Below are 12,202 nucleotides of genomic sequence, written 5' to 3' on the forward strand. Positions count from 1 at the left end.
TTAAAAAGCAGAGACATTACTTTGCCGTCAAAGGTCCGTCTAATCAAAGCTATGGTTTTTCCAGTAGTCGTGTATGGATGTGAGAGTTGGACCATAAAGAAAGCTGAGAGCTGAAGAATTGATGCTTTTGAACTGTGGAGTTGGAGAAGACTCTTGAGAGTCCCTTGGACTGCAAGGAGATCAAACCAGTCCACCCTAAAGGAAATCAGTCCTGAACATTCATTGGAAGGACTGATGCTGAAGCTCTAAGCCTTTGGCCACCTGATATGAAGACCTGACTCACTGGAAAAGACCCTGATGCTGGGAAAGGCTGAAGGTGGGAGGAAAAGGGGAGGACAGAGGATGAGATGGTTGGATGGCATCACCGACTTGATGGACATGAGTTTGAGTAAGCTCCGGGAGTTGGTGACGGACAGGGAAGCCTGACATGCTACAGTCCATGGGATCACAAAGAGTCGGACACAACTGAGCAACTGAACTGAGCTGAGATGAAATTGCAAAATTACAGCAAACTTGACTGCATTAAGTGTTTTCAAAATACATTATATATGTTTAAGTACAGTGATTCCTTTACAGACAAGGATACTAAGCTTAGGAAGGTTGAGTAATTTGAAGATGAGCAAAAGCACATCCCTCAGCTTGAAAGGAGCAGAGCTGGGATTGTAACCCAGAAATGTCCAAGGCAAAAGTTTGAGGACATGAGGAAAGTCCTTCCCTGCTGCACGCTAGTTGCTGGAGGCTAGAACATGTGAATTACACACACACATATATACAAGAATACACATTCAAATATTTATATTAAATGACAAAGAATATATTTATCATTTCAAAAAACTCGTGTAGATTTATAAGTAAAGAATGAGCAAGGAATTAAAACCATTTGTAAATGGGGAAATACAAGAAAATAACGTTCACTCTCCCTGGTGATAAAAACAAACAATAATTTAATAAGGCATCTGTTTTTGTTTATTAAACTGGCCATGGCTGATGTAGTGAAACTGATTATTTCCACATATTATCAGGGACACTTATACAATGTCTGCTCTTTAGGAAATCAGTTTGGTGCTACATATCAAAAGTTCTTAAATGTCCTATTATTAATAAACCTTATTTTCAGTCATTCAAGAGCTATTACTGTGAATCCACTATGTACCAGGCGTTAACCTAAGTACCACCAGAGGAATGAGACAGAAGTGTGGGCCCTGACGCTGTGGGTGGCCGTGCCATCCCTGGAATGAATGGCTGGGGACTTTGTGTGGGTGAAAGAAAAACTTTGTCCTTGTTGAGGCTACTGTTGTTTTGGGTTTTTCTATTACTCATGGCTGCACCTCATCTTATTTATACAGAAGACAGGTGAGCTTTCACCAGGTGGTGTCTGATTTCTTAATGGAGCAGGAGGCAAAGATCATCAAAACAGAGAAAGAATGAGGAAGTGAGGCGGAGGTTTGAGTAGAGTGGAAAACAAAAGCAAACAAAAGAGAAAATAAAAGGTGCCGGTGAGGATATGAGAAAACAGGAACCCTCTGCACTGTTGGTGAGAAGGTAGAACAGTACAGCTGCTATGGGAAACATATGGCAGTTCCTCAAAAAATTAAAAATAGCATTATCACATGATCCAGCAATTACATTTCTGGGCATACGCCAAAAGGATTGGCAGCAGGGTCTTGAAGAAATATTTGTATACCCATGTTCATAGTATTATTCACCATAACTGAAACAAGGAAGCAATTCAAATATCTATTGATGGATGAACAGATGAGCAAAATGTTGTATATACACACAAAGGAAGAATATTCTAGTGAAAAACTAAGGAAATTCTGACATGTGCTACAACACAGATGAGCCTTGAGGACATTACACTAAGTGAAAGAAACCAGTCATAAACAAATACTCTATGATTCCACTTATGTGAGGTACTCAAAGCAGTCAAAATCATAGAGACAGAAGTATAAAGGTGGTTGCCAGAGACTGGGGGAAGAGAGAATGGGGAGTAATTGTTTAATGGACGTAGACCTTCAGTTTCACAAGATGGAAGGAATTTAGAGGACAGATGGTGGTGATGGTTGCACAATAACGTGAATGTATTTAATACCAATGAACCTTCAGTTCAGCTCAGTCACTGAATCACGTCCAACTCTTTACGACCCCATGGACTGCAGCACGCCAGGCTTCCCTGTCCATCACCAACTCCCAGAGTTTACTCAAACTCACATCCATCGCATCAGTGATGCCATTCAACCATCTCATCCTCTGTCGACCCCCTCTCCTCCCGCCTTCAATCTTTCCTAGCATCAGGGTCTTTTCCAATGAGTCAGTTCTTCACATCAGGTGGCCAAACTATTGGAGTTTTAGCCTTACATTCAAAAAAGGTTGCTGCTGCTAAGTCGCTTCAGTCATGTCCGACTCTGTGCGACCCTAGAGATGGCAGCCCACCAGGCTCCCCCGTCCCTGGAATTCTCCAGGCAAAAACACTGGAGTGGGTTGCCATTTCCTTCTCCAATGCATGAAAGTGAAAGTGAAGTCTCTCAGTTGTGTCCGACCCTCAGCAACCCCATGGACTACAGCCTTCCAGTCTCCTCCATCCATGGGATTTTCCAGGCAAGAGTACTGAAGTGGGGTGCCATTGCCTTCAAAATAGGTTAGGGGGGTAAATGTTGTTATGTGCATTTTATCACAATTTTTTTTTAATGTGGCATCACACTTTAAAAGACAACAAAAATTAGTTAAATATGTGGAATTTAGTTGCATGGCTCCTGATTACTGTATTGTACAGGGGGTAGAGAGTGGGGGGATGCCTGTTAACATCAAGTAGTTGAGACTTCAGTGTTCATTTATTCACTTGTTAAATGTTTATTGAGCACATATTCTGTCCTCAGAACTGAGTCAAGCTTTAGGGACACGGAGGTAAACAATACTGAAGTGGCCATAGTCTACCAAGGAAGAAAAACAAACAAACATGGAGTGATACGTGTATTGTTAGAAATATGCAACGGACTTGTAGAAAAAGTCTCCTCCCCAAGACGGGGAGGCAGGAGTAGAGGTCAGTGAAAAGTCAGCTAAAACCTCCCACCTCCTTCCCCGACCTCCAACCCTTTGGGGGTCTTGTGTGGCTGCACCTCACAGTGTGAACGCTGAGGGTATGAGGCAGGGTCACTGCCAACTTTCCTTATTTTTCATTCTCTGTGTGTGTCTCCGTATCCTAAAATACAGTTGTAAAAGCAGTGATGTTCCTGAGGTATGTGACCCTTACACTACCATTCTTCGGGATCTGAAAGGCACAAATAGTAATATGTTTAAAAGATGAACAGTGATCTATGAAAAAAAAAATATTTAAGATCATGCAGCCTTAAAAAAAAACACAAAAACGGTACTCTATGTCATACTCTGTGTTGGAGGCGTAGTGCTGGGCTGGTGAGAGGGTATAACGTGCCACAGCCTTGCGGGTCAAAAAACAAAACAAAACAAAAACAAAACAGAATAACTAAAAGAATATTCTTTTAATTTACTTTCCCAAATATTTCAGCTGTGATCATTTCTGTCAAAAAAGAAAGTCTTGGGATTTCCATGGTGGTCCAGTGGTTGAGAATCCACTTTGCAATGCAGGGGACTCAGGCTCGATGCCTGGTCGGGAAACTAAGATCCCACATATCCCTGGAGCAACTGAGCCCTCGGGTCACAATTAGAGAGTACTCAGTATCTAAGACCCACAAAGCCAAATAAACAAACTTTAAAAAAATAAAGTCCTCACCTGGTGTGACCTGATCAATGCTAATACAATAGAGCCATATCCGACTGGTAAGCTAGGAGGCCATATAAGAGTTTCCACAGATAGATACTGATGAATGGTATGGGTCTATGCACCGGGATTTAAGTTGCTCTGAACTACCTTGAACCTCTTTACACATACAGATGTGTAAAGTGTTTAAGACAGGAGCGTTAGAGTCAGCTAGGGAAAAGTTTTCCTCTTCTCAAGAAGAACAAACTCTTATCTCCTGTGTTGAAATCTGCAGCTTGACCTTTGTCTAACCTTCACGCAAAGATACAGCTAAGTCCAGCTAGAAGACAAGTTTTTAAACCAACATGTCAAGAGCCTACTGTGTTTTTCAGAAGCCTGCTCTTCCTACCTTCCTCACACACAGGCTGTTTGGGAAGCTAGAAGCTCCTGATTCTGAAGAGGCTCCGAAGCCTGTGTTGAATGTTGTGAGACTCAACAGCAGCTATCTGAACAGTGTCCAAAGTATCTGGTTTCCTGTTGCCTGGCTTTTCCAGAGTGAGATCATACAGCTCTCAGTCTTCATGGATTTTCATAACATGCAAGAGTTCTTAAATTCCTGGCAACCATATCTTAAATAGTCCCATTGATATAGTTGGAAAAGTCTAATAGTTTTATATTTTAAAAAGTTACAATGGCTAGGGACATCCCCAATGGTCCAGTGCCTAAGAATCCAGGTTCCCAAGACCGGGGACCTGGGTTCGATCCCTGGTCAGGGAACTAGATCTCACAAACTGCAACGAAGATCCCACATGTGGCAACAAAGAGCAATGCAGCCAAATAAATAAATAAGCAAATAATTTTTTTTAAATTACAGTGACATGTCATTCTATAAAGCTAACCAACAATTCCTATTATTTAACACCGCCCCTCCCCCTTTTCTTGCTTCTCTGGTGGCTCAGACGGTAAAGCATCTGCCTGCAGTGCGGGAAACCCGGGTTTGATTCCTGGGTCGGGAAGATCCCCTGGAGCAGGAAATGGCAATCCACTCCCGCACCCTTGCCTGGAAAATCCCATGGACGGAGGAGCCTGATACGCTACAGTCCATGGGATCACAAAGAGTCGGACTCGACTGAGCAACTTCACTTTCTTTCCCCCTTTTCTTTTGTCAAAGCTGGAGATTTCTAGTATAGCGGAGGAAAGAAAAATGTCAGCCCCTTCCTACTCAGATGAGCTTTTCACTAACACTGAATGATATTTATGCTGTAATAAAATATGTCCAAAAATGGACATTCTGATTATACTTAAGAGATGGTAAATGAAAATTACAGAAGTTAATTGCAAAAACATCTACTGGTTGTACAAACAGAGGTACTTTGGATATTGTATATGTTTGGATGTAACTGATATTTGCTTTGATTGGCTAATGACATCTATAGTTGCTTTTACCAGAAAAATCCATAAATTAATATGCATCCATACACACTTATACCAAGTTTGCACACACCAAGTCTTTTTGACTTTAGAATGAACTTAACTATGTATTATCTATGTACGTGTTCCTGTAATGGGTATCTGAGACACCAAACTCAGAATTCTACATTCACTGTGTAAATCTAATCTGTGAACAAACTGTTGTTTGTGCAGGGGAAAAAACTGATAGAGTGGAGCATTGAGGGGGAAAAAAAAAGGGTCTCTGGGGCTTCCCTGATGGCTCAGTGGTAAATAATTTACCTTGCAATGCAGGAGACATGGGCTCGATCCCTGATCCAGGAAGATCCCACATGCTCTGGAGCAACTAAGCCTGTGCTCTAGAGCTCCACAACAAGAGAAGCCAGTGCAAAGAGAAGCCGATGCTTCTCTGCAACTAGAGGAAAGCCCGCACAGCAACAAAGATCCAGCACAGCCAAAATTAAATAACAAATAAATGCTTTAAAAAAGGGTTTCTGATAAAGGTGAATAATGTCTTCCCTCAAAGAAAGAAGAATTAGAAAGTCCAGGAAAAATAAGAATGGAGATCTAACTATAATATACTACTTCAGGCTTCCCTGATGGCTCATCAGGTAAAGAATCCGCCTGCAATGCAAGAGACACGGGTTCCCTCTCTGGGTTGGGAAGATCCCCTGGAGAAGGAAATCGCAACCCACCCCAGTATTTCTTGCCTGGAGAATCCCACAGACAGAGGAGCCTGGCAGGCTACAGTCCGAAGGGTTGCAAAGAGTCAGACATGACTAAGCGTGTGCACACACACACACACACACACTTAGCTTTAAAAATAAAAACCTTTACATGCTGTGGGAATTCCCTGGCGGTCCAGTGGTTAGGACTCTGCACTTTCTCTGCTGAGGGTATGGGTTCCACCCCTGGTCAAGGAACTAAGATCCCACAAGTCACATGGCAAAGAAAAATAAAATAAAAAACAGTCTTTACACATTGTGACAACATAAATAATAATTATATTGTTTTTCATTATAAGTCATTTGGGAATATTTGAATTTTTAAAGAATATGCTTACACCATCTAGACTTTTTTAAAGTTTGTTAACAAACTTTTGTTTTCTTTCCACTTGTTCAGATTTTGTTTCATATATTTCAAAAAGAATTTCCCATTTTTCTGGAGGCTTCTCTGGCAGTCACAGTGACTGAGACTCTGCTCTTCCAATGCAGGGAGCTTGGGTTTGCACCCTGGTGAGAAAACTAGGATCCCACATGCCTCATGGCCAAAAAAAGAGAAGAATTTCTTGTTTTCCTTAGAAGGTAGATCCCATGACTTTCTTATTAAATTCTTACAATGCTAAAACAAGAAAATAAGATTTGTGATAATCATTTTAAAGTTAGAACCCAGTGGCTGCTCTAGAAAGAATGAACTGGAAGGGACGAAAGTCAACGCCTTTATCTTGCATTTTGCCACCAGGCAGGACAATACCAACTCAAGATCTGGTAAGACCCAGAAAGAACAGATTCCAAAGCGGTCAGAGGTTTGAAGCAGAGGGACAGCCCTGGGTGGTCAGGCACAACGAGCAAGTTCAGGGGGCCCCAAGCCTTCCCCTGGTCACTCCCCAAGCAGAGGAGAGAGGCCTCGCCCACCGTAGGCACAGGGGTGGGAGAGGTTAGGACAGGCAATAGGAGGCTGGTCTGGGCTTAGAGCAGTGAGAATCAGGAAGACCATCAACATAAGGATCTAGAAGATACACAGGGTCAGGCTGGGGTCACACCCTCGTGAGGAATGTGGGACTGTCCTGAGGCGGGGAGCATCTCCCTCTCCTGGAACAGGTCACCTGTGCAAGGCCCCTCTGACCACAGGCCAAAGGCTGGGACCGTCCCTATGTGGCCACCTTCCCTGGAGCCCTGGAAACCACACCCACAGCCCCTGTCTTATTTCAACAAGATACCGTCAACGTGAACCAGGATAAATAACAGCACAGCTTAACCACACAACTGCTGGGAGGGAAAAAGCACACACAGTGGGGGACTATCCCAGTTTTAAAGAGCATTCCCTTTTCAAATAGATCCACCGAAAGGTTCCTTTAAATGAACTTCCCACGGGGCATCTGAAGATTATTTATACAGTATACGCTGACTCACACCTTTTCAGGAACATCTACCTAATTTGACCATGGGCCTCTCAACTTCCATGGAACATTCCTCTCCTGGGCCTGTGATGGCTCCTGTGAGGGTTGAATCCCTACATCTCTACCTCTCTTTCTCTGACCCCTCTCTACTCCTGCCAAAACAAGGTAGTCACCAAGAGTGCTTCTCTGGGGTCCTCTTATCTCTTGATTCTCAAGGAGTAACTGTCAACCACTTCCTTTAATTATCACCTCTGTGCTGATAATAGTTGACAATCACAAGTGCTCGCTATGTGCCAGGCATGCACAGAACTCTGATTTAATCCTCACAACAGTCCTAGAGCACCAACATTGGTATTATCCTCATTTTTCAACATGGAAAAACAGAATGAGAGTTGAAGTTATCTGCCCAAGGTCACTCAGCTATAAGGGGCAGATGGGGATTTAAACTTGGCCATGAGTCTGAGTGAACTCCGGGAGTTGGTGATGGGCAGGGAGGCCTGGCGTGCTGCAATTCACGGGGTCGCAAAGAGTCGGACACAACTGAGCAAGTGAACTGAGCTGAACTGAGGCCACCTGAGAGCCTCTGCTGTTCCAGGCACTGTCTTTCCTGGACACCCTTTGCCTGGACACCCTACTGGGGCCCCCTCTACCAAGTCCTCAAACCTAGGATCAGGGCACACTCACTGTTTGTACTGGTTGTTCAAATATTAAAATATCCCCAAACCCTGCTGTCTGGCCCCTGTTCCTTCCCTAGGACCTCCCCATATCCAGCAACCCTGGCACTGTCCTGAAAGCTGAGGGCTGCTGCAGGGGCTTCAGGATGCTGCGAGTCTCCGTCTTCACCAGTGCTACCCCTGTAGTTAATATTGTCAGTATCGCTTCTGCCTCCTCCTCCTTCTCTCCCCACAAACCAGTTCCTCATGTGACTTCCTGCTTTCTGGGGCCAGTACCCCACTCTCCTGCTCACCTTACGCAGAGCCTGCTCGGAGCCTTTCTTTCCTCTCCCCCACTGCCCGGTTTCAATTGGTGACCTTGTCCCGTGGCTTTGACTTCTCTTACCCTCTGCCATTCCTTTCATTGGTCTCCTCCTGTCCCTTCCCTGCGATTTCCATCCTGGAACAGACCCTTTCTGCCCCTCGGCCCCTGCCAGAACTCTCCCATTCCCCAACCCCTTTGTCCTCTATATCCGTGAGGACAGGCATTCAAGACTCAGTCCACCCTCCCTGCTGGCTTCCTAATGATGAATGTACCTTCGACCCAAGACGGTGCTCTTATCCCTGCAAATGCCACCTCTATACAGAGAACGTATTTTCTCTAATATTTGTTCAATTCAATCAGCTGATACCCACTCGGGTTTCCAAAGCTTTCTACCTTATACCATCACAACCTTCTTGTCCTTGAAGCATGAGTTGCTGCCATCCCCTCAGTGATAACAACAGCCTTGCTCCCCACTGTCTACCCATCCCTGAAAATATGAAAGCATCTCAGGCAGCCCCTAAGGTCTCCAATAGTTTCCCTTCTGCCCCCTTTCTTTCAAATCTGGGCTGACTGTCCCGTCTGCCTGGTTCCTGAGCATCCGTATGAGAAGCACCATCGCAGTGCTGGAGGCTCAGTGGGTGGTGGCACTCAGTGCAGACACCCCAGGAACTCATGGTTGGAGCTGAAGGAGAAAGATATGCACGTGAAGAGTCAAATGATGTCTCAGCGTCTACATCTGACAGTGCCAAAGGACACTCTCACTGAGCACCAGCCTCGCTGAAAGCACTCGATGAACACTTGGTCTATGCAGAGTCCTGCTGCACTGTTTAATAGCTCTACAATCTTGGGAATGTTGCTCAACCTGTTTGCCACTCAGTTTCCTTATCTGCAAAATGGAATAGTCAATAAGGTACCCCATAGGGTAGCTGAGACGTAAATGAGTGGTATATGCAAAGTGTTTAGCACGGTGCTTGCCACAGACTCTATACACAGTAATGTTAGCTATTACTGTTTTTATTACTTGACATAAAAATCATATGAAATTAGAAGATATCTTTGCAAACTATCACTCAGGATCTTATATGTTTTGAAAGTAAAAGCTCGGGGAGGGGCGAGGGGGAAGTAAAAACTCAGAAAGTTCTCTACCCTGGACTTTTACCAAATCTCTAACTCCCAACACAGACCTCATATCTGCCCCCTCCCCTAAACATTCCTGCAAGACTGCCTCTGGGAGCAGCTGGGGGGCTGCCTTCCTGTGGCCTGGGAGCCCTCTGAGGATGGAGGCCGCAGCTCTCAACCCCATTTCATAGATCCACTGTACTCATTCGACAGCTATCTGCTGAGATCTCACTGGCAACAGCCCGTGCAAGGGGCAGTGGCACTGAAAGCCAGACAACAGCTGTCCACAAGGTGCTCACATGCTTGCAAGGCCCCCAACCTCAAAACCATAAAGGACAATAATTATGAAGGAATACAACATGCACTATCGGGCACAATCAGGGAGGGCTTCCCTGAAGAGAAGACACTGGGCAGAGACCTGAAAACTGAATGCTACATATTGAGGGGAAGAAAAACAGCGCTCTCTGTGCTGTTTTTTTCCCATAGTGCCTGGCATGGGACCCTGAGATCCTTTATTCCACCCAAAGAATTCACAGGCCTCCTCCAGGGGCCAGCTCCAAGGCCATGCACCCTCTCTGTGAAGCTGCTTGTGGTGAGAGGACCATACCCCACAGGTGGGCAGTGCTCAAGGAGAACCCCAAAAACTCCAGGAAAAGGGACTTCTCAAGGCAGGGTCTAAACTGTGTCCCCCAGGTTACAGGACCAAGTTTTCTCTTTGTAGCACTCTCCATGGGGGAAAGGAACCTGCTAGGTGCTATGAGGCTAAACAGGGAGCCATCAGGGTTACTTTCCTTTCGGCTTCCCTGATAGCTCAGTTGGTAAAGAATCCTCCTGCAATGCAGGAGACCCCAGTTCAATTCCTGGGTCAGGAAGATACTCTGGAGAAGAGATAGGCTACCCACTTCAGTATTGGGCTTCCCTTGTGGCTCAGCTGGTAAGGAATCCGCCTGCAAAGAGTCAGACAGAGGGAGCAACTTTCACTTCACATCCGGACTGCAGGTAAGGAGATGGGGCGGCTTGGCAGCAGTAGCTCAGTCTGGAGACAAGCTGACTTTCTGCTCCTGCCTTAAAAGGATGAGGGTGGCTCCTCCAAATGAGGGGGTACAGACTGTTGAGGGGCACCTGGGGAGCGAGAGGACGGGGGGAAGAGGACTGGACAGAGAAGAGGACTGAGCTGACGCCTCCTGGTTGGGCCCGTCCTCGGGCTCAGATGCCCCCACCAGCTCGCAGGATCTCACACACGCACCAGCCTCCCCCTGGATAGGGGGACAGGGGGCAAAGGCTGGGAGGGGCTCAGGAAACGGGGCTACGAGACCGGCAAAGCTTCTGCTAGAGAACCCCGCTAATGTCTGGAGGCTCGGACAGGCTGTACATTTCCGCGGACCTGGAAAAGCCAAACAACCCGGCGAAGTTTACCGTACGTTCTCTGACCCACGTTACCCCCCAAATCTGCTCACAGTGCAGCCTCCGGGACCACCCTGCGACTGTCCCAGGACGAGTGGCTCCTCCCTTTGGGTCTCGGTTTCCCCAGGTGTAAGATGAGAGGGGAATGTCCCAGCTATAAGGCTACACCTGTCTGCGGTGACCCGGGGCGCGGACGGCCGAGGGAAACCCTGCGAACCGGACCCCGGGGACCCGAGGACGCGCGGCGGGCTGGGGGCAGCGCAGAGAGGGGCCGGCGGCGGCCGGTCCGATCGGCTTCTGCTCCGGACAGGGGCCCACGGCTCCCTTCGGGGCCCCCATCTCCCAAGCCGGGCGATGGGCTCCTCGCCTCGCTGACTTACCCAAAAGTTCCCCTTGAACAGTGAGCCTGTCATGGCTGGCTAGCGAGCAGCGAGGAGAACCAGAGCAGGCGCGCGGGGACGAGGACTGTCAGGACCTGCCAGCCCGGCCGCGCACCCGGAGCTAAGCCCCGCCCACGCCACCGCCCACCCCGCCCCCCACACCACCCATCTGCCCGCCCCGCCTGCCCCGAGCCTCACCGCCTGGCCCCGCCCCCGAGCCCAGCTCCGCCCCCGATCCCCGCCCCTCCTGCCCCGAGGCGCATCGCTCGGCCCCGTCCCCTACCCCAACCCCCGCTTCGCCCCCGGAGCCCCACCCCCTCTCTCCGGCCCCGCCCCGCGTCCCCACCACGCCCCGAGCCCCCACCACTCCCCGCTCCCCGCACCCTTCGGCGGTCCTCAGCACCCAGCACCCCCGACTCCTGCCCGAGCCGCGTCCGGGGTCTGCCTGCACCCTGCACTCGTCCCGCGCGGAAGACAGAGGCGGCCCGAGGGTTAGACCCTGCGGCGTCAGGCGTCAGTTAACCCTACGTCCCTCTCCTTCGGGAGACCTTTAAAGATCGGAAGGAACCGATTCTGTCGCCTCCCTGAATTCGGTTCCGTTCCTGCCCACAGCTCCCTCCTCCCTTGACCCAGTTCCTGGCGGAGACAGCCAGGCTCTGCGCGCTGGTGGACTGAGCCCCCGTCGGATCCGAGGTGGTCGCGGGGACTGCGCGCGGCCTCCACTGACAACACTGACGGCCGCGTTAGGTGTGGACGCTTCAGCTCATCAAGTGCGGGACCTCAGAGGCACCCGCCACAGGTAAGCATGTTTTAGTCCAAAAGTCATGGAAAGGTCATTGGCCCTTGACTCCATGTCCCTCAGTGGGGTCCTTTCAAGGTGTCCAGAAACTCAGCTCCTCCCCAACCCTTCCGCATTCTTAGGATCCAGACCCAAGACCCTTCTCCACCAAATCCCTCCAGAAGTATGATGTCCCAGCGTCCTTCCTCTTCCTTCATTCTCCTAGTAGAACAAACACCCCCGTAAACATAACCGAGGGC

General features: G+C 48.0%; 1 protein-coding gene across 2 annotated transcripts in view; it reads right to left on the reverse strand.

Annotated features, from left to right (window-relative positions):
- PSTPIP2 (proline-serine-threonine phosphatase interacting protein 2) overlaps positions 1 to 11,251 on the reverse strand; it is a 96,114-nt gene extending 84,863 nt beyond the window's left edge. For both annotated transcript variants that reach the window (XM_042239662.2, XM_042239661.2), the window contains exon 1: positions 11,165 to 11,251. In XM_042239662.2, the coding sequence (XP_042095596.1) occupies positions 11,165 to 11,197 (33 nt within the window). In that variant the 5' untranslated portion in view covers positions 11,198 to 11,251. The remainder of the gene's footprint in view (positions 1 to 11,164) is intronic.
- Positions 11,252 to 12,202: the final 951 nt, after the last annotated feature.

The sequence above is a fragment of the Ovis aries genome, chromosome 23, assembly GCF_016772045.2.
Source record: "Ovis aries strain OAR_USU_Benz2616 breed Rambouillet chromosome 23, ARS-UI_Ramb_v3.0, whole genome shotgun sequence".
Taxonomy (NCBI): Eukaryota; Metazoa; Chordata; class Mammalia; order Artiodactyla; family Bovidae; genus Ovis; species Ovis aries.